The sequence below is a fragment of the Leucoraja erinacea genome, chromosome 30 (assembly GCF_028641065.1).
Source record: "Leucoraja erinacea ecotype New England chromosome 30, Leri_hhj_1, whole genome shotgun sequence".
In the NCBI taxonomy this organism is placed as follows: Eukaryota; Metazoa; Chordata; class Chondrichthyes; order Rajiformes; family Rajidae; genus Leucoraja; species Leucoraja erinaceus.
In genome coordinates, this window is record NC_073406.1 from 11,341,342 (window position 1) to 11,364,755 (window position 23,414).

The window sequence follows — 23,414 nt, forward strand, 5'->3', positions numbered from 1 at the left end:
ATGGAGAACATTACCAGAAGGATGAAGCACTGACAAAAAAGGATTTAAACTTCCTGGATTTCCCATGCAGTTAACCATTTCCTTCTTAAAATTAAATTCATGCAATTCCACAAAGGTTAAAAGGCATAAAAAAATAGTGGAGTACAAATGAAAGTATTATTTCAGTTATTAAGTGAGAATAACCTCTAAAAGTTCAGAGTGAAGTCTTATTATCCAGTCTTGAAGGTTAAAAATAATCCTAAATTAATTAATTAATGTTATTCTTACATTTAAATGCATCCAATATAATAGAAAGATGCAGCATGAAAAGCTACTAGGCTCATGTCTGTGTTGACTCTATAAGTTTTTTTCCACCTCAGCTCCTATCAGTGCTACAAAGCTTTCCCTCTTTATGAATTAATTTAATTCCCATCTGAAAGCTATTACTGAATGTGTTTACCACTTCCGACAGCACATTCCAGATCATAACTCTACATTCTTTTGTCAATTAACTCAAATCTGTATCCTCTGGTGACTGCATCCTCAGCCAATGGAAATAGTGACTCCTCAGAGTCAGAGTGATACAGTGTGGAAACAGGCCCTTCAGCCCAACTTGCCCTCACCAGCCAACAATGCCACAGCTACACTTGTCCCACTTGCCTGCGCTTGGTCCATATCTCTCCAAACCTGTCCTATCCATGTACCTGTCCAACTATTTCTTAAATGATGGGATAGTCCCAGCCTCAACTACCCTCTCTGGGAGCTTGTTCCATATACCCACCACCCTATATGTGAAAAAAATTACCCCTTAGATTCCTATTAAATCTTTTCCCCTTTACCTTGAACCTCCTTATTTACTCTAAAATCTTTCAACCTTGATCCTATTAAATCTTCCTACAACTATTACTCACTGACTAAAATTTAAATTCTATTTTTAATGTTCTGATCTTGTTATTGGTCAGAGAATTATAACTTCTCAGAAAAAAAATAGGAGTCATACATATCTCCCCTCTCACCCGTGCCTCTAGTTTTAAACTCTCCCACAAAAAGGAAAAAGACACTCTTGCCCCTCACATTTTATAAATCTCTATGATGTCCTCGCTTAGCCTCTTCCATTTTATCCAAGAATAAACCCAACCTATCCAAGCACTGATTAGAAGTAAATCATTTCATTCCAGGCAATATCCTGGCAAATCTCTTCTGCGCACATACTAATGTTACAACAGTCTAACAACATCCCCCAGATTTTACATCACACTTGCATTCTGCTCTCATTTTTCTCAACTCCAGCGAGTTTAACACATCCTACACACTTCCCCCTCAGAGGCAACCCTGGAATTAATCCAGTCAATAAAACTTTTGTACTACAACCCTTTTGCAAGTCAACATACTGCAACTATAGCAGCTTTCAATACCTACTTGTCAACTCTCAGTTCTGGGCAACATCATGTCCAGGCCCATTCCTGCACCAATTTTTTAATAATTAAAACAAAAAAAAATTCCTGTCTAAAGTGGATTCCTTGAAATTCCCACATTACACACCTCTCGTCTTGACCATTCCTGTATATCTATAGCCTGAACATGCTTTTTACAAATCTATTATTGTTCCAACTTTGCTACATCAGAGACTGTAGATAAACAAGGACAGATCTTATGATATGCAATGTGCAAATTAACATACAATGCAAATGTTTCATTGCTCACTGATATCATTTTTTTTAAATATCAGTTGTTCAGAGTTTAACCATAATTGTATTAATGATGAAACGGGCTCAAAGAGCTAAGTGCCCAATTCATGTGCCCGTATCCCAATACACTCCAAACTAATCACCAAATGGACAACTAGTATTTTGTAATTTACATTTTGTAACTTATTAAACATCTCATGGCAATGTCCTCAATCCAAATAATGGCAACTGCTAGACTGTATGTTTATCGAAGCAAGGGTCTGCTTCCAGTAAGAATTTTGTACCTTTCAAAGGGTCACCATGTCTCATGGGGAAGTAAATGACAACATCTACAGACATCTGAAGACCGAAGCCCAATAAAATCTACCTCTAAAGAACCTGCTGAAAGTCAAAAGCATAGAGCTTCTCAAGGACAGAAAGGCTGTCTCCTTGGTTCCATGCCACAACAAATCAACTGCTGCAATCTTAATGTTAGTACAGCCTGGCTAAAGGCCATCCAAATGCCAAAAAATAAGTGGCCTGTTGGAACAAACAAAATCTTTACTGAAGTACTAAAAGACAGGTCAAAAGCACTTAAAATGGAATTCACAACCATGCAGCTTCTGAGGAGGGTGGGTTCAATAAATTGGAAGTGCATGGATGAAGTTAAAGGGAAGGAGAGCACAGTAGAGGCTACTGATGTCTCCAGAAGTAATAGGATAAAAAGTTTAAGAAGGGATAAGAGTCTAAGGTCAGACAAAATGGGGACCAATTTGAGAAGATGGGTGGTGAATACTGAACTAAAGGTGTTATATTTGAATGCATGCAGTGAACTGAACAAAGTAGATGAGCTTATAGCGGTTAGAAATTGGTAGCTACAATGTTGTGATCAGCACTGGGACATGGATGAAAGAGGATCAGAGCTGGGAGGTGAACAAAAACCAAAGTCAGCATCGTTTTCTGAAGGGGAGATCTTGTCTGACAAATCTGTTGGCATTCTTTGAGGAAGTAAATAGCAGGATAGACAAAGGAGAGTCAGTGGATGGTGTTTGTTTGGATTTTCAGGAGGCTTTTGATAAAAGTGCCAAACCCGAGGCTGCTAAGCAAGATGAGAGCATGTAGTATTAGAAGGAAGATGCTAGCATGGATCGAAGATTGGCTGAATGGCAGGGCAAAGAATAGGAATAAAGGGGGCTTTTTCTGGTCAGCTGTGGTGCCTAATGGTGTTCCACAGGGGGTCGGTGTTAGGTCAGTTACTTTTCACATTGCACATTATTGATTTGGATGATGGAATTGATGACTTTTTGGCCATGTTTGCAGATAATACGAAGATAGGTGGATGGGCAGGTAGTGTAGAGTAAAAAAGGATTCTGCAGAAGGATATGGGTGAAGACAGAAGAAGGGATTTGAGAGGGAAAGATAGATTAGCCATGATAGATTGATTGATGGGCTGAATAGCCGACTTCTACTCCTATGACTTATGTAGGGCTTGGACAGGTTTGGAGAGTGGACAAAGTGGCAGATGGAGTATAGCGTAGCAAAATGTACAGTTATGCATTTTGGTAGTAGGAATAAAGGTGTCGACTATTTTCTAAATGGGGAGGATTCAGAAATCAGATTTGGATGTGCCGACGAATGATTCCCATTTTTTATTTGCAAGTTGCAAGTGAAGGCCTGGGCCTGTACTCGCTGGAGTTTAGATGGATATTGGAGGGACCTCAATGAAACTTAATTGATAATGAAAGGCCTGGATAGAGTGGATGTGGAGAGGATGTTTCCACTATTGGGAGAGTCTAGGACCACAGAGGGCACAGCCTCATTATAAAAGGATGTACCTTTAGAAACGAAAGGGAGGAATTTCTTTAGCCAGAGGGTGGCGAATCAGTGGAATTCATTGCAACAGACTGACGTGGAGGCCAAGTCATTGGGTATTTTAAAAACGGAGATTGACGGGTTCTTGATTAGTAAGGACGTCAAGCTTTACAAGAAGGATTAAATAGTACGGGTGTCATGATTGAATGGCGGAGTAGACTCGATGGACCGAAAGGCCTAATTCTGCTCCTATCTCTTATGATCTTATGGCAGGAGAATTCATTACATTCATCCTGAATTGGCTCTGTCATCAAACCAAAGAACTCTTTACAAGACAAATATCACATCCCTTAAGGGGTGCAATAGGTGTGACCTTCAGCATTCGACACACCCACCAACATAGTCTTTTTCAATTTTCCCCCAACTTTCAACTCCATCAACCTGAAAGAATTATGAAGAATACTTCAATGTAGTCATCCTCAAATGCCTGTTACCATTTTACTTCCATTTCAGTACGGAATACAAGTTTTGATCTTAAATAAGTTTTTTAGTTTAGTTATAGTTTAAAGATACAGCGCGGAAACAGGTCCTTCAGCCCATCGAGTCCGCGCCGACCAGCAATCCCACACATTAACACTATCCTAAACACACTGGGGCTAATTTACAATTCTACCAAACCAATTAACCTACAAACTTGTCCATCTTTGGTGTGTGGGGGGAAACAAAGCTTCCGGGGAAAGCCCACACACGTCACGGGGAGAACGTACAAACCTCGTACAGCCAGCACCAGTAATCAGAATCAAACCCGGGCTTTCGCCTCTGTAAGGCAGTAACTCTGCCACTGCGCCAGCGTGCCGCCCAAAAGATCCACAAGAAACAATCCCAATATAGACCACGCTCAAGGAAGGCTATGACATCTCACCGACTCTTCTCTCAATCTTCACTGTCACACTATATCAGTGATGAAATTCATCGCTACCTCCAGTTCACCCTTTATCTGATGAGAAAAAGTGTGCACAAAAATCATAACCCCAAACCATCCTCACAGTCTACTGAGCAGCAATGATTTCCAATTCTCTTGTATACATCAGAGATTTGGGTAACGGACACAAAGTACCACCAAGATTGTATCTGCAATATTCTAAAATCCAAAGACAATCCAATACCAGCATTCTCACCCAGGTCAACATCTCCAGCTTCAAGGTTCTAATCACACTTAACTAAATAGGGACAGAAAGGCTGGCCACATCATGTGCATTCCTGATATCAGACTCCCAAAACAAGCAGGCAACAATCAACTCTGGACCCGTAAGTGACTCGTGGACATCAAATTTCCCAGGAAAGATTAAATACAATTTGCAAATCATGGGAATCCTTGGGCCATATCCATTCAAAATGGAGATGGACCAAGGAAAGTACTGAGTATCTAGAGCTCTATGATAGTCACATGCAGAGGTAAAGCTCAAGCAGTAGAGGATGCCATACTGTGCCCCATAAAGAACCTCTCTTTGCCTATTACATTGAGCACCACATAATTCTGACGAAGAGCCAATAACCCAAAAGGTCTAAACAAAGGTTCCAACCCAACACCTACTTTTTGTCTCCAGAGATGCTGCCTGACACGCTGTTACTCAAGCATTCTGTGTCTATCTTCAGAATAAACCAGCATCTGCAGTTCCTTCCTACATAATCCAAAATGTGTACTGGTTTCTCTACAGATGTGGTTTGACTGGCTGAGTTCATTCAGAGCTTATTTTTGTACCACATGGCACACCTGCAGCAGTCCACATATCTCACAGTGCACTCCAACTCAGAATCCAGAGAACCAGAGTGGAAGCAAGCCATCTCCAACTCCAAGGAATTATTTAAGATAGTTCGGAGTTTGTACGTTCTCCCTGTGATTGTGTGTTTTTTCTCTGGGTGCTCTAGTTTTCTCCAACTTTCCAAAGACATGCAGGTTCATAGATTAATTGGCCTCTGTAAATTGTCCCTAGTGTGTTGGACATAGAACTGGTGTATGGGCAATCGATAGTCACCGTGTACTTGGTGGGCCTAAGGGCCACGTTTCCACAGTATCTCTAAACATAAAACATGATGGAAGGTGGAAATAAGAGATTTTTTTTAAATTCCCAAGTAAGCAAAATAAAAACCTGGTAATATACAGGCACACCAGGACCAACATCAAAATCTGGATCATTCAGACTAAAGTATCCAACAACAAGAGAGCCTGGCTGGATACCACAGACATGTACTGAACAGTACCTCCTATGGAATTCAAACAAGTTGGTTCCAACGGAATTCCAGTACAAATTAACAAATTCATCATTCCAATCTGACAAGTCACCAGGTTTTCTCCTAGTTTATGAGAACACAAGGGGCAGTACCTAATGTACTATCAGCAATAATATGCTTCCAGTTTAATATTCCACCTATACTCCTCTAATACGAACCAGATAGAGCATTCATTTTCACAATGCACGACTGATTTGTACAATAAGCAAAAATAAATGTATTATTGGACCGTGGTCCTCAGGCAAATAGTTTATGATATGGAGATATACAGACAATTATATTAAATCAGCAGATAAACCTGTAACTCAATATTTCTTGCAACATATGGTCGGTTAATCATTCAATCACCAATTTTGTTAAATTAGAACAAATATAGCTCAGGCGCTTTGAACATGAGAATGCAATGAAGAAGACAGCAAAACATTCTAAAGTTTGAGGTTAAACCTTAAGCAACTTAACTGTAACATATGCATAAATATGGATGATGGCACTTTAGCAACCTCAACGTAGCAACTTCTGGCTATCCTGCATGACTAGTCAAATTACGGCACGCGAAAACTTCAACAAATACTTTTTTCAGCTTCACGGGTGATCACATGAACAAATACAAGTTAACCTGAAAGAATTATCAATAATTGGGTGTGAAGACGCAAGCAACTAGCATGTTTCTATACATATTCACTGGTTAAAACGTCAAACCAGTGGTGGACCTGTATTATTCACAAATGACTAGATGGAGGAATAGAAAAACAGGCATCTCAGTTACTTGGTTGTGCTAAGGTTGGTGAAGTTTTAAATAATGTAAATGAGGAAGAAAATCCAACTGTTAAATGTGAAAAATTAAATGCACATTGAAAGATAACTTGGGGAATTGAAAGAGAATCAAGATAGATTGATGAGTTATGTACTTATGCCATAATCTTACAACAGTTGAATAGGCTTAAAGGACTAAGCAGCCTTCTGCACTTCCTATATATAAAATTAAAGATAATGCTGAAAGTCCAAAGTGAACAAATGATCACTCATTACATATCCTAGACTTAGCATCATGCTCAGACTCATTTGGCTGAAATTGGCTGCAATAAATTAAATGGGCAGATCTTTGACAGGGGCCATTATAAATGTTAAGTGCAAGGACATCATCCACCTTAGAAACCAGGAGAGCACCAATGACCGGAGAGATTAAGAGGTCCAAGTATGGTAACTACTAAATGTTAGCAAACTAGGTAGATTTTTTAAAAGACCAATCAAATATTGGTGTTACAAGGAGCTGCAGATGCTTGACCAAAACACAAAGTGCTGCTCAGGAGGTCTGGCAGGATCTGTGGAGGGAATGGATAGGCAGTGTGACAGGTTTTGGCCACTTATTCGCTCATAGATTGGCCTTCATTTAAAGAGGTCGAGAATATAAAGGGGTGAAAGCATGTGCTGCCGCCCAACTAAACCAAATTATTGCATTTAGGAATTGCAAGAGGATATCTCATCTTTGGAGATAGTACAGATTCAGAAGATAGTTACCAGGGTTAAAAAAGATTCAATGAGAGGTTGCAAAGAATAGGATTGTATTTCTTAAAACACCCAAAACCAAAAACCGATGGATTTACTGAAAAGTTAAATGCACATCGATAGATTAAGTTAGGATATTGAAAAAACAGAATCAGATAGGTAGATGAGTTATGTAGAGTCACTATAACCTAACAAAGGATGAATAGGCTCGAAGGACTAAACTGCCTCCACCAGTTCCTATAAATAAAATGAAAGATAATTCTGAAACATTGCTACCATATAGAAAGTCTAAAGTGATTTCAAGTTTAACATTACATACCCTCGACTTAACCTTAAGCCCAGACCCATTTGGCTGAAATTGTACAGCTTCCAGTTTTCTTCACTTGGCACATAAATTAAAAACTTATTACACATTACCAAAGCCATCAACTACTCAATGAGCATTATCAATTGAAACAGTCCCCAATTAAATATTAGACTGAAGCCACTATCTTCCATCTTCACCACTATCCTTTTTTACAATGATTCGATCTAGCTCCTTGATAACTACCTTGAGGCCGTTTAGTCACACACCACAACTGGCAATTCATCTGCCGCTAATGTACTCATCATTCTTGGTACTACTTGACTATTTTATTGCACCCTCGATCATACTTTTAATCTGCCATTCACTAACAAAGTTCATCCAAAAGTCCGTCTGTCCAAACTTGTACCGTCTTGTTCACTACCAAGTCTGTGTTCACTGGCAAACACAGGTTTGTACTTAAAATTCCCCATTCTTCCTTGCCAATCTCTACATGACCTCAACTGTTCCTGCTTTGTGTCCCAGTTAGGAAACAAGCTTCTAACTATCAAATGTTCTACAGTACTCTTCAATGCAATTATAGCTCTTAGGAGATATAACTGTTGAGAAATTCAGTCATTCATTCAGAGCTGATTTCACTTGTGATAACTAGTTGATATTAAAGCATACCATTCTAAACAATTTGTTTTATCTCCTGCACATAAACTTTGTTTGGTCCAGTTTCCTAGCACAAGAAGTTTGCTTTTAAATAGATGATAAAAGAACAGGAACAGCAAAGTAATAATTTCCTTTTCTGTTACATAAATATTGCAAGGGGAAAACTCACTGAATTATTTAAGATTTGAGCTAGTGAAAAATATTTGAACTTAATTTGGTCCTTTTTTACTTGCACAATGAAAATTGTGATGCATCATTGGGACCGATCAAGGTAATCAGTCACAGGTTTAAGCACAAATGGAACATGCATTTAAAAAAATGAACCGCTTGAAACACAAAAATTATGGCGTAGGCTATGGATAAACTCAAACAAAATAATTCAGTGCTAGAGCAAAGAACGGTTTCAAAAAAGTCTGAATTCATGGCATTAAATATGAGTTTTAATTGTGCCTTTGATAATTGCTTCAGTTTAAATACACTTCCCAAACTTCAAGTGTAAACATATGAACTTTTGGATTAACCTAGCCAGTGAGCATTGTTTTCTCCATTCTTGGAAAGATGGCTATATTTTCATATTAATCATCGAAAAGAGTCACTGGCAAACAAGTCAATTTTAATATTAATCACATTCTGAGATGCCACCAAGCAAAAATACATTATTGAAATGTTATCACCATTGTAATATAGCTAAATGTATGAACATAAACATTAAAAGACTGATACTCAGCACCTCCAGCTTGCTGAGATTCAAAAAAAAATCACAACTGATCCAATTGTAATTTCAACCACACACCCACCCAGCAACTCCCACCCTCGAGGGTCCCGATTCAAAATGTCGCCTATCCATTCCCTATACAGGTGCTGCCTGACCCTGAGTTTTTTCAGCACTTTGTGCTTTGCTCAAGATTCCAGCTGCAGTTCCTTGTGTCTGCACCAATGTTACCTCCTACACCATAAGCTATTTTCCGCAATATTCTTTGAAGTGGCACCGGAACAGATAAAATCTGGTTTTAGTTTAGTTTTGAGATACAACGTGGAAACAGGCCCTTCGCCGACCCCCGCATATTAACACAATCCTAGACACACTAGGGACATTTTTTACATTTACCAAGCCAATTAACCTACAAACCTGGATATCTTTGGAGTGGGAGAAAACCGAAGGTCTCGGAGAAAATCACGCAGGTCACGGGGAGATTGTACAAACTCCGTACAGACAGGTAGCAGGGATTGAACCCATGTCTCAATTGCTGCATAGCTGTAAGGCAGCAACTTTACCGCTGTGCCACTGTGCCAAATCGAAGATTGTTCATCTAACCTTTCACTGTTATCCACAGGACATTATCTTCCTCAATGAACTAATAAACTAGTCAACATAATTTCCTTTACACAAAACCATGCTAATTTTCCTTGTTTTTTTTTTCCCAGGAGTTAATCAGACTGATAAGGTTTCATTACAAAACACACGGCTCAACATGCTGGTCAAACAAAATTCTCGCCTGTTCACCAGAGGTGGTCTTAACCCTGTGTAAATAATGTTCACATCTTCTCACCTTGGAGGGTGTCTGCTAAAATGTCAGAGTCATACAACATTGAAACAGGCCCATGCCGACCAAGATCCCCCATCTACACTAGTCCCACTTGGCTGCATTTGGCCCATTTCCCTTTAAACCTTCCTTTCCATGTACTTGCCCAAATGTTTTCTAAATGTTGTTAAGTTTTTTCCTCAACTACCTCCTCAAGCAGATCATTCCACATACCAACCACCCTGTGTGAAATAATTGCCCTTCATATTTCTATCAAATCTTTCACTTATCCTAAACCCATGTCCCCTGGTTCTTAATTCCCCCACTCTGGGTAAAAGACTCTCTATCTATTCCCCTCACCTCCAACTCTCATTCTCCTATGTACTAAGGAATACAAAAGCTTTTCACTGTACCTCGGTACACGTGACAATAAACTAAACTCCTAGCCTAACTTGATCATATTTTGATCACTATACAATCATTAATACTTCCCATTTCATTGCATTATGCCATGTCTGATATAAACTGCTCTCTGGTTGGCTCCAGGACATGCTATCCTGAAATAATCTATGAACTTCTTAGCTAGGCCAGCTTGTCCATGTGATCTTTACAGTTTGTACATGTATTCAGGACCCCAATTGACAATCACTGTCCTTTCTGAGAAACACCACTTTTTTTCCTTTGCACTTTATCTTTTTGCGAGATCAGAGGGCCTACATATCACAATGTTTCCTATTTTTATTAACAATGCAGGAGGAATGACTCAAAGCTATTATTAATTAATTAGCAAGGCACTCCTTCCCTTTTGCCTAGCTTCCTATCCTTTCAAAATGTCATACGCAATACTCAGCTCTCAATCCATGTTATCCTATAGCCATTTCTCTGCAGTGACAATCAGTTATTTATATTTACTTCCTCCTTTTATCTGTTCTTCTCCCCAAATGCTATGCGCATTCAGATTATATTTGTCCTTTTGTTACTCCCCATATTATACATTTCTCTCTAGCCTTAGTAGCAAATTTGCACACTGTGGCCCAATAAACATCATATAATAGGTGGCCAATTATGTTTAGTGTTATTGCAGGCTAAATGGTATCCATAACAGAAGGAATACCGCAGCACATCAATCTCCAAACATGGTGGGAGATGGCACTGGTATCATAGAACAAAAACAAAAAAAGCCAGTTTATGCTATAAATTAAAAGTTTTGTAGAGTGAGAAGAAACTGATTTAAAATATACAATAAAATCACCTCAATAGCTTTATGTAATGTAACCTCACCTCTTGGCATGACATGAAGCTGAACCACTGATTGTAGGGTTAATGAATTATTAATGCCAACTTCTTAAACAACATTACATATTTGTGTTATGCCACCAGCCTTCAAAGCTACCACATGGTACCAAAGATATTTTGCATACTATAAAACATTTTAAATGGATATTTACCTTGTGAGTAAACATGTTCAAAGACATTTCATGATTTTGTGGTTCTTTCTGGGACATGCCATTTCACTCACAGCAAAAAACATGTAACACCAGTGCTCAGAAACAGCTGGAGAGGATATTTATTTAACTAAAAACTGTTCATAAAAGCCTTGTCTGATGCTGAAGTTCATGCCTATAGCTCCACAATACACAATCAAAAAGCACTCTAATTTACAAAAATTTCCACTGAACCCGAGGACCCTCGCCCCAATAATCTTCCTGCAGTTCATGTTGTTAAGGGCTTTTCAACTTTTTTTATTAAATGTCCATGATTAGAGACAAACAATTCTAGTAGATTTATTGAAAATATAGATATTTATAAATAATGAAATCAAATGTACCCGATAAATTAAACACACACTCAGTTTATCATTCCCCCACCCAATCGAAACAAATGGGCTGGGCAGCACTTGCTGTGGCTGGTGTAAAGCTATAGTTTCTCCTCGCATAGATGCAGCTTCGCCTGCTGAATATTTCCAGCACCTAGTTTATTTTTAAATTTGCATTTAAATCCACAATGTCCTTTCATTGTATTAAAAAGGGGTTAACTGAAACTGCTCAAATTGTATCTCAGGCAAAGGTATTCCAGTAACTTAGCTGAGATCTTACATTATTATAAAATTGACATATTTGAAGTCAGCTATGACTTAATTTGTATGGTTCTTGCCAGAAAATCATATTATGGTGCAAGTCTCTTTCCAGATCGCTTGAGCAGAAAAATATAGGCAGACATACCAATGTGCACTGAGTGGTTAATTCACCACTCAAGTTGCTACCTTTTCGGTGAGACATTAAACTAAGATCCATTCCTCCCTCAAATAGATGTAAACCACTTGTCACCACTTCTATGTATTCATCAAATTTTATTTGCAATCACAAAGCTTTTTGTGACTTCATGATTAAACAGTGCACCAGCACAGAACACTGCCACTCACAGAATTGCATTTACTTCTGCTGCCTTGCCCCTAACCTTTGAAAATGCTAAAAGTGGATAATAACACTTGGTTTCACCTTCATCCTAATCAACTGGATTTAAATTTGGGTTGTAAAGCAAATATGAAAATATTGCTCTGTACAGCTAACTAGCGCCCACAAAATAAAAATCTACAGCTCAGCAACTGAATGACATTGCAGAACTGAGAAATTATTTTGTCAAATTTGTCATTAACGGTAATCAGGATTTTGTAGCTGAAGACACGGCACAGCCGCAACACCATACACAAGCGTAGTTGACTATTTACTGGGTTAACCCAAATGGTACTTTGTCAAATTATTTTACATCTAATAAGATTTTAACAAATCAAATTATAACTATATGATCAACGGCAAGTAAATTATTTACCAAGAAGTGTGCAAATGCCCCATGTGACTGTGTCATATGACTTAAAAGGTGACACACAATCCAGCAGTTAAAAGCCCTTTATGCAGTTCAGAGAAATGCTATAGCAGGAAACCAATGCTGGAGGTCTGAGCATGCTCAGTTTCTGCTGTGGAGACTGGGTGAGCAGCTTGACTGGCAGAGAAAGCACAGCCTTAACCTAGGCCTAAAACTACAACCATGAACCTGATACAACAAAACTTTTCATAAAATGTCACTTAATAAATAAAAAGGCATCCACCATTAAAATTGATCAGCTTGAAACCTGCAAATTGTATGAAATTATCCAACAACGAATTGTAATTCATTCCAAAATGAAAATTGAGGTACTGTATATCCCAGTACTGCACACATCCAGCACTTAAAATTAAACAATAATGTGAAATGGTAAGTTAATAATGAAAAGTTCCAAATTCAAAACACTATACTATACAATAATTGTACTCTCGTGCATCCTGTCAAGAATCTCGCATCTAAATCCAAATTAGTCACATTTCCATTCATTATCCCCATTAGTGCAACAATTTATTCAATATCACAGCAAAATCATTGAATCATTTCCTAATAGCCACGAACTTGGCTGAGCATCAAGCTCTTTCATGGATCTATGTCTATAATTTAAAAGGACTAAAATACATTATTTTATTTCAATTTATATTACTACTAAGAAAATTCACAAAATAACATTGTTTTCCCTCTCCTTCCGAAGGGATTGTCAAATCATCTACACAACTGTTATATACATAACAGTTCATATACATAAACCTCGGCTTCGACAAATAATAGATTACCAATACAAATACCACAAATACCATTAAAAACCCCCAAATTAAACCTAAACAAATCAAACTGGAGTCATCACTGCACTATAATAACCCAGGCAATTTAACAATCTCTCCTTTTTGATCAGGGCTTTGTTGCCAGTCCAATAATATGAAAGGCACACGTTTACATTGTGAAAATTTATCCCAAAATAAATGAACATGGCCAGACCCCAGAACCCAAATTCAGAGAGGAATGCTTAATATGAAAAATGATCCACACGGTAAACTCACTGAATGTCGCTGCACAGAACAAGTAATTGTGTCCATAATTCTCCATCTGTCATTTTTTTGTTATATAAAAACCTACATAAACCACGTTGTAGATGTAAATTAGACTATGAGCTACACGGCTGCAGGTTTTAATGGAGAGCTGCAAATCGGAGCTGCAGGCTGACTGCAGTGGAGTTGGTTTGTCTGTAACCGGCATTTTCTGAAGACGTGTCATACACACACGATCCTTAACCCCACCACTGCTTTTTAAAAAAGAAACAATTTCCCAACAAAAAATTATTTACAAGGCAATATTTTGTTTTCAAACCAGACACGAACATATCAAACGTGAAAAAATAGAGAAAAATCTTACATGCCCACCCAGAAATACAAAATCTTCACCAGATACCCTTGCCTTCACCGGCTCCCCTGCAGAGTTCTGTTTCCAACAAAAAATGTAAGCGACTGTGACTTTTATCTCAAACATTGAAAAAATGTCACTAGATGTGCGGCTACGTTTTTATGTGAATGGGGAGGGGGGGGCTCCAAAAGGAAAATCGAAACAAGATTCCTCCCGGTTCGTCGTTGAGAGCTTCTTTCCCATTGCTCTCACACTCCTTCTCTTCAATCAACAACCTTTAAACCATCCCAAACACAAAGCAATCCCTTTCCAAACCATTTAACAACAAACCTTTTTTTTCCCCTCAACAAAAATCTAAAAGCTTGAATGCATCGACACTTGCAACAAGTGCCCAGAAACCAAACAGACCTTAAGGTTTTTTAGTTTTAAGCCTATTGTGTCAACGCTACCCGGCCCCTAAAAAAAATACCAGCATTAGTTTAAAAAAGGTAGAAATCCTCTCAGTTAAGTTACTTTTTTTTGGATTATATAGCGATAAATTGAATGTTTCCCAAAAAGTGAAGGATACGAAGCAGGCTGTTGTAGTCCTCTTATTACAGGCTGTGGTTTGGCTTTCTGTGGTAAGCTCATTTCAGGCTGAAGAAGACAAAAAAAAAGAAAAACCAGGCGGATTTTGTTGTATAGAGACAGAGAGATGTACCTCAGGGTGTCCTCCCTCAGAAGGACGTTTCCCACGTGAGTTTACCTGCAAATCACAAAAATAATAGCATTGGTAGCTGGCCCAGAGTGTGAACTAGCAGCAGGGCTCGTCCTTAGAGTGAAAGAGTCAGGCTTTAGGATGGATGCAAGCGATTTTTTACACACAAACCAACATGGCGAACCAAGCCGCTCTCAGTCCGAGAAGACGGACGCCCGGCAGCCGTCGGCAACTTCCGGAAAACTTCGATGCCGGCATATCGGCAACTTCCGGAAAGCTTCGGTGCCGGCTGCTCGGCAACATCCGGAAAACCTCGACACTCGATCCTCGGCTATTTCCGGAAACTCACTGCGCCCCCCACGGCAGAACACCGTATGTCTCCCTCTCATTGGATTTCAAGGTTATTAACCTGCAAGGGGAAATAATGATGTATGTCAGGAGTGGCATAAATTTCAAGCCCACTTTCATTATTTGTCAGAAGAACATGCCCTCTACATGTTTGCATATGATATCAGTAACATTTTATGACATCCGTCTAACATTTTATGAATGATACTTTATTGTCACAGGTAAAGGCTGTGTTTCTAAACAAAAATAAGATGCAACTTAACTTGAAATTAATGGTGTTTTCTTAATCTTCCCCTCCCCAAAAACAGTAACAGAGTTAGATTTAGCTCTTTAGCTCTTAGGTCTAACGGAATCACGGGATGTAAGGAAAAAACAGGAACCGAGTACTGATTTTGGATCTGCAGTTCCTTCTTAAACAGTCCTCATTCATAGGTATTTTCTTTTGTTATAAGAAAGGGAGGAGACCATAAGTGCAAATCTTATTTCATATATTGGGAGATTCCAGTCGTAGAAGAGGAGGCCTTATGGTTATTTAGAATAAACCGCAAAGAAGAAATAAAGTGAACTTTGGAAGAGTCCATCTCCTGCAAATATTGAGCAGAGATGCCACATAGTAGGGAAAGTGGCAGATGGCACCACTCATTTAATGTCTGCATGTACAGGCAACTGGAGAGGGCAACAGGATAGTCAAAGGCTGTCAAAGGATGAGTTTGTCTGATGACAAACATCTTGGAAGCAAACCAGCTGGAGCTAGCGATTAGATGTGCTTGTGGCTATGAAAGTAACCACATAACATCAACGTTTAGGTTTCCACTCTCTTCCAAAGCACAGGCAGTGGAATCCCCCAGGATCTCCCAGTTGGCTACATTGGGCCTGTCCCACTTGGACGACCTAATCCACGAGTTTAGAAGACCCTAGACAAGTTGAAAAAGATTTCAAGGTCGTGTTGACTCACCGAAGTAAAAGACCTCCTACGACCACCTACGACTATGTCAACGACCTCCTACGACCCACCCTAGACCTCAGTCTTCCACATCTAAGACCAACTACGACTAGCTACGAGTGGAAAATGATTACATGATTAAATGATGTCATGTTTGCATTTTTTTTTCGGGCCAGTTAGCGACCTACGACTACCATCACGACCTACTACGACATACCTACGTCCTACCTACGGGTAAAAAGTATCAATTTTTTCCATGCCAACTTTTTTTTTAAACTCGTGGACATTTTTTATCAGGCTGGAAAAAACGGCGCGACCTACTTGAGGCCATGAGTACACGGAGACCACTCACTAGCATGAGGAAGAGTTACGAAGACCTCCTACGACCTCGTGGCGACCATGTTGCGAGTATGCGTCAAAGGCAAACTCGGCAGAGGTCGCCAATTAGGTCATGAAAGTGCGGCAGGGGCTTAAATTGTAGAATCAGAAGAAAGTGATCACTGTACCCATGACGTCCATGCAGCACAGAAATAGAGCTCTCAGTCCATTTGTAACTTACAACTATTCAATAATTTTTTCAATATAACGAGGGTTACTGCCTCGAACATACTTTAAAGTCCCAAGTCCTTCCAGTGGGTGAAAATAAAATCTTTCAATTCCACCTTTTATGGTTCCGCCAAAATTTAAATTGTTGTCCCCAAGCTGCTGAACTATCTGCTAAGGAAAATGGATACTTCCTTTTTACCCTGACTTGACCACTAATAAATTTGTACTCTTCCAGTAAATCTACAAAGAAAATAACTCCAGATTAATAAATCTCTTCTCAAGCGATTATAATTCTCTTTTTCATGGCATTATCCTAATAAACCAGCATCTGCAAGTCTTTTGATTTTACTTAAAAAGCTTTGTATTTTTTCCAACATTATCACATTCTTCCTATAACATGGTGACCAGACTGCACGTGCTACTTTAGCTGTGGTCTAAACTAGTTTTACACAGTTCTAGCATGACTTCACTCCTATTATATTCCATGCCAATTCCAAAGTCATTTTTCCTTGTATCCCTTGGGTTTGACTTTCCTGATCAATCAGCCACTTGGGGCTGTCAAACATCTTACTAAGACCCATGTGGAATAAATGCACTATTCTCATCAATCATTCTAGTTACTGCCTCAGAAAACTATTTCAATTTAATCGCCCGTCTTGTGCCCTTAACAAGTCCATACTAACTTTCATTGATTACCCTATGCCTCGGTATATATTGGGTTGTCATGTCATCTCTAAAATGTCTCCAATGTTTGCCCACCACAAATGTTCCGTTGATTTCAATTAGTTATCTGTTCTGTGTATTTTTCCTTTTCTTAAATCAATGGCACTCAGTTGAAGGAGCATCAGTTCTTTTGGCACCATCCCTGCTGCTGAAAACCAATGGAGAATGATAGACCTTACACCATATAGGAGCCTGGGATACATTCTATAAAGCTCTGGTGATTTACTCACTTGGAACAATAGACAGTCTGAAGAAGGGTCTTGACCCAAAACTTTACCCATTCCTTCAGTTCAGAGATGCTGTCTCTCCCGCTGAGTTACTCCAGCATTCTGTGTCTTTTTCATGTTCTCGTTCTTTCGGTTTCCATTTTCACTAATTCACATTCTTCATCAATACTGACATCAGCCATGATCATATTGAATGGCGGTGCAGGCTCGAAGGGCCGAATGGCCTACTCCTGCACCTATTTTCTGTGTTTCTATGTTTCTATCTGTATCACTGCTTCTTTCACATGGGCAGTTGCAAAGTATTTGTTCAGTTATCTTCTGCCTCTCCACATAGGCTACTGTTTCAATTTATGATTGGATGTATTATCTCCTTTCCTTTCATGTATTTATATTTTTAAAAAGCTTGAGGTTTTTCATGATTTTCCTGGCCAATATTTTTGCCTCTGTACCTTCTAAGAATTATTTTAATTTTGCCGCTGTGCCTCTTTCTACTGAGCTTTCTTTAACATTGAGCCACACATATTTGTCATAAGTTTCCCTTTTGTGCCTCATCATTCTCTGAATATTCCTTGACATCCATGGGGAAATTATATTTAGTTCTCCCTCTTTTTTTTTATTGTGAATATATCCAAATGAGATTTCCACTGTGTAAGTGCTTCCCACTACTGTGACATTATTTTACTATCAAGTACTGTTTCCAGTCTATTTTTTGCAAAATTATTCTTACCCCAATGTAAAATTCTTAGTCCATATCCATCTTTGTACTTTTCTATAACAATGGTAAATGTCATGGAATTATAATTGCTGCCTCCGCATTTCTTTCCTGTTGTTCCTTTTTCTTCATGTTCTTTTTCCATTTGTTCAGATTGCAAGTGTAGGTTGCCTTGAAGATGTCTCCTTTTTCGATATCTCAGCGGAATTTGAGATGTTATTCTCCAATTTGCTTTTGACCTCACCGTGACAATGGACAAGGTCAAGGACAGGCAGATCGGTATGGGAGTGGGAATGAGGGTTAAAGTGATATGCAACCAAAGGGTCAAGTTAGCCACTGCAGACAGAGCACAGGAGCTCCACAAATGTAGAGAAAAAGGAGAAGAAATGTTGTTGTGCGTTTGCATTGATGCATAGGATAACCAGAGTTTCCTTTCCATTCAACAATGAGGGCAGCACGGTGGCTTTATGGTAGAGCTACTGCCTTACAATGCCAAAGAACCAGGTTCCATCTTGACGAGGGATGCTGTCTGTACAGAGTTTGTACGTTCTCCCTGTGATCTGCGTGGGTTTTCTCAGAGATATTTGTTTTCCTACCACACTCCAAAGACGTTCAGGTCTGTTGGTTAATTGGCTTGGTATAAATGTAAATTGTCCCTAGTATGTGTAAGACTAGTGCTAGTGTGTGGGGATCGCTGGTCGGTGCGGACTCGGTGGGGTGAAGAGCCTGTTTCCGTGCTGTATCTCTAAACTAAAAACCGAAACTAATTCTAAAAAACGAAACTAATTATTACCACCACTGGACCATATAACAATAGCATCTAAAGGCTATTATTCCTACAACCACCATTTTACACATCCACTCAATTAACCACTGAGTTACTCCAGCACTTTGGGCAAAACATCCGCCTGGACGTGACAGGCCGAAGGGCCCATTCCTGTGTTCTGAAAAAACTCTATGACTACTAGAAATGAAGGCATATAACTATTAGAAATGGAGACTCAATTGGAGGTCCAAGGGAATGAACAGATCAAAGGTGGACCCTGTGAAGTTGAAGCAACGGTGGAAATTTAAAACAAGGTTGAATTTCCAGGCAAGGGTGAGAACAGCAAGCACAATAATGCAGTCAAAATGTAGAATAGTCTGGGTGCCGGGTGAAAGTAGAATTGAAGCAAAGGATGCTGCACACAAGCTATGGAATGCTAGGCATAGCTGGAACCCATAAGAGTTCCCATAGCAACTATTTTTATTTGGAACAAGTGAGTGGAAACAAAGGCCAGGTTGTTCCTTATAAAAGCAAGTTTAGCAAAGCAGGGAGGATGGTGTTGGATATGTGCATTGCTTTGGCTTCATCTCGAGGAAGAAGCAGGGACCCTCAGCACACTCTTGATGTGATGATGGAAGGACATAGTTAATAACTTTCGAAAGAGAATTAGACAAATATTTGCCGGAACATAATGTACAAAACTATGAGGAAAGGGTAGAGGAATGGGAATGTTTGGTTAGTGTAGTGTTCATAGGTGTAAGAGTATCTTCCAGAACTGAATGTACCATGTAGAATTATGTTGGTACATTGTTGCTCAGCTGAGAGTTCATGAGAAATAGAAATAGGAGTAGACCATTCACCCCTTCACACACATTCAATAAGGTCTTGGCAGATCTTTTACCTTAGCAACATTTTCCTGCACCCACCCTACATCCCAGGATTTCCTTCATATCCAAAATATGTTGATCTCTACCTTGGATATACTCTGTGACTTGAAGCTCCACAGACATTTTGATAGAAAGTTCCAAAGATTCAGTAACCTTTGGGTGATGAAATTTATTTTTCTTTTCAGTCCCAACTTGCTAATAAATAATAGTCTGGCCCAACACATCACCTATCTATCTCCTCCAGAGATGCTGCTTGACCCGCGAAGTTACTCCAGCATTTTATTTTGTGTTCTTTTGTGTAAACCAACCTCTGCAGTTCCTTGTTTCTCCAAATAGCTAATTTTTTACTTGATTTTTTTTTTTCTTTGATCAGAGACCCATTCGGTTCCTCTCAACCACCTGGTAGAATTTGTCCTCACCTTTAACAACTTAAAAAAAAATCTTCACATGTGGCCCCAGTTCTAGGCACACGATTTGTACAGGTGTCAGAGGTTATGTGGAGAAGGCAGAATAATGGGGTTAGGAGGGAGAGATAGATCAGCTATGATTGAATGGTGGAGTAGATGATGGGCCAAATGGCCTCATTCTGCAAATGCAAAAAAAGGAGGGAGCCGCACCTTTGATCAGGGAGCACATCACAGCAATATTAAAGAGAATATCCTGAGGCGGATCATCCAATGAGGCCACATGAATAGCACTTAGGAATGACGGAGCAGCAATCACTTTGTTGGAATTATCCCATAGGTCTCTCAATGTGATTTAGACCAACATATGTGCATGTAAATAACAGAAAGGTGTAAGGAGCAATAGCAGTATTGTTGTTGTGGGATTTAATTTTCATAATATTGATTGAGGTCGTGTTGGAGGGGAGAGACCGTGAGGGATTTCATGCTAAGGTCCTAAATTGGGGGAAGGCTGATTTCAACAGCATTAGGCTAGTATGGATGTATGATGGTGGTGGATGTATGGAACAAGCTGCCAGAGGAGGTAGTTGAGGCAGGAAATATCCCAAAATTTAAGAAGCAGTTAGGCAAGTACATGGATAGGACAGGTTTGGAGGGATAAGAACCAAATGCTGGCAGGTGGGACTAGTGTAGCTGTGACAAGTTGGGCCGAAGGGCCCGTTTCCACGCTGTGTCACTCTATGACTACAAGGTTAATAGAGAAGCCCTGGCATAAGTAGTGTGGGAGCAGACAAGTGGGAGTGTTTTAAAATGAGCAAGATAGAATTGAGGTACAGTATTTGAAGATGGCTTTGGGGGGCAGAAGCAGGTAGATGCAATGGGTGCAAGGAAAGTCGTGTTTGAGATTTTTTGGGAAGGAAATAGAAATGGATCGTGCAGGAATTCTAGGGATGGAGGTGGCGGTGCTATTGCCAGCATCCTTTTATGTCATAAGAAAAATAGAAAATGTAATTTGAGAAACAGGTATGTAGGGTAACACAGCCACAGGAAACATTCCACTCACGCCTGTCAGATTAGACCAGCAAAATACTTTAATTGCCTAAAACAAGGGCACCAAATCTTTGTATGCAAGGCCAAACCGAACACAACATGGCAGTTTAGTGACCCTTGAGCAAATGGGAGAAAAAATAATCATCAAAATCCACAGAAAGACGATTAATATAACATTTAAATGGCTGTGCAATACAAATAAATCCGTTTGAATACATAAATCACCAGCAGGAATAACAAAAACAAAACAGTGATTTCAAAATTAAGGACCAACCATCAAGACATATGCAAAGATCATGACTGCAGACTGTTCTGTAGGATAGTATTGATAAGAAACTCTTTAAAATTATAGATATATTCTGGGGATGCACCGTTCTTTGTAGTGGATAGAAATCAATGCTACCAATCATTAAACTGAATCATACCCGTGTACAGAACTTGCTTGGACGAGGTTGGTTGAGTTGAGTACAGATTGAAAAATGTATTCAGAGCAATATATCACAGCCAGGTTTGATCAGATTTCCGCAAATGTAAGAAGATACATTTAAAAATTCAAGCATTGACAATGAGAAGTATAATGCTCTTACATGTATAAAACTTGATCGCAGTCCAGCCTAATGCAAATCCCACCAGGCTGTGTGGCACCCACTGGCACCACCCAGGTACTTCAAAAATCCCTTCACTAACCCCATCCTCAAAAACTTTTACGATGTTTCACTTGTGGCCCTAAACGACTGCCCAATCTCCAAATTCCTTTATTTCCCAAATTCTTAGGGAAATAAAGACAAAAGGGTTCTTAGAACATTAAGAATTAAGAACAGAGAGCCTGGTCTGACAGTCAATAATGGCCTTGACATCTCCTCCCACTTACTCTCATGCCCCATAACCTTCTTGTAGTTCAAATATTGGATCTCGCTTCACCAATGCTCTCCCCACTCTGCCCGATCTGTCCTATTTTTCCTGCAACCCCGTGATTATCTGCAAGTCTCTGCCCCATTGTAGCTCTCAGATGGGCCTTCTCAAAAGTCACAAATAAGTTCCTATGTGACTGTGACCATGGAAAATACCATCCTATTCCATCTGCAGTCTTTAACATGGTTGATTCCACATTCTCCTCCTCCAGCTTTTGGATTGAAGAGGCGACACTAGTGGTCTCTGGGTTATCCTGGCGGCCACTCTTTGCCTCAGTGTGTGGGCACAGTCCCTCATTGTCTGTGGGCAGGAAGAAGTTCTGGCATCTCAGGCTTGCCCCGGCCATTCAGTCTTAGCCTCAGGTAGAGGCCATGGTCTCCCAGCAGCCCAGTCTTGACAATACAGTGGCATTGGTGGTCTTAGGTCTGTTTCAGTCTTCCTCAAACCTGCAACAGGGGTACACAACTAGGAGAGAGGCATCCTACTTTGTCCCTCATCCACACTCACTTCCATTCTCACTTCTCCCTTCCACACTCCCTCCTGTTTCTTCTCTCAATCTCTCATCCTCTCCTTCCTGTTTCTTTTCTCATCCTGTTTCTTCTCTCATCCTGTCCTCCCTGTCCCTCTTCTTCTTCTTCTATATAGTGTTTTTTGGCGGTTGGCAAACAACTTTTTTGGTGCATTACCGCCACCAACTGGCATGGAGTGTGGATCAAACAACACCATTACATATTCTAATAACCTATATCCTTCCGAACAAATTGGTTACCCTAAGAAAAAGCATCAGGATTTGATAGCACTTATTTGAACTCCCTTGCAAAATATCTACCAAATCAAATTGTACTCCTTCTTTTCTGAACTGCTCACTCATCCGTTCTCTCTCCTCCTCATACCTCTCACAATGTACAATGACATGCTCTATCGTTTCCTCTTGCCCACAGTATTCACATCTGCCTGTATTATGCTTGCCCATTACAAAAAGTGTACTGTTCAGACCAGTGTGTCCAAATCTAATTCTTGAAATCACTGTCTCCTCTTCTCTGTTCTTTCCTGCACATCTCATCTCTCCCACTTTCCTCTGGACTCTGTAGAACCACCGTCCTTTCCGCTCTTCCTCCCATTGCTTTTGCCATCTTTCCTTCAGTCTTTTCCCTGTCCCTCTGGCTCCAATGCCTGGGTTTATAGGGAGTAGGCTGATG

The 23,414-nt window shown here is 39.7% G+C and overlaps 1 protein-coding gene across 9 annotated transcripts in view; it reads right to left on the reverse strand.

Moving 5' to 3' along the window:
* LOC129711635 (eukaryotic translation initiation factor 4 gamma 3-like) overlaps positions 1-14,943 on the reverse strand; it is a 189,340-nt gene extending 174,397 nt beyond the window's left edge. For 4 of the 9 annotated variants that reach the window (XM_055659428.1, XM_055659427.1, XM_055659425.1 and 1 more), the window contains exon 1: positions 14,569-14,942. In XM_055659428.1, the coding sequence (XP_055515403.1) occupies positions 14,569-14,630 (62 nt within the window). In that variant the 5' untranslated portion in view covers positions 14,631-14,942. Of the gene's footprint in view, positions 1-14,568 lie in introns of all 9 variants that reach the window. The other 5 variants (XM_055659431.1, XM_055659429.1, XM_055659423.1 and 2 more) reach the window with 4 other exon arrangements.
* Between the last annotated feature and the right edge of the window lie 8,471 nt (positions 14,944-23,414).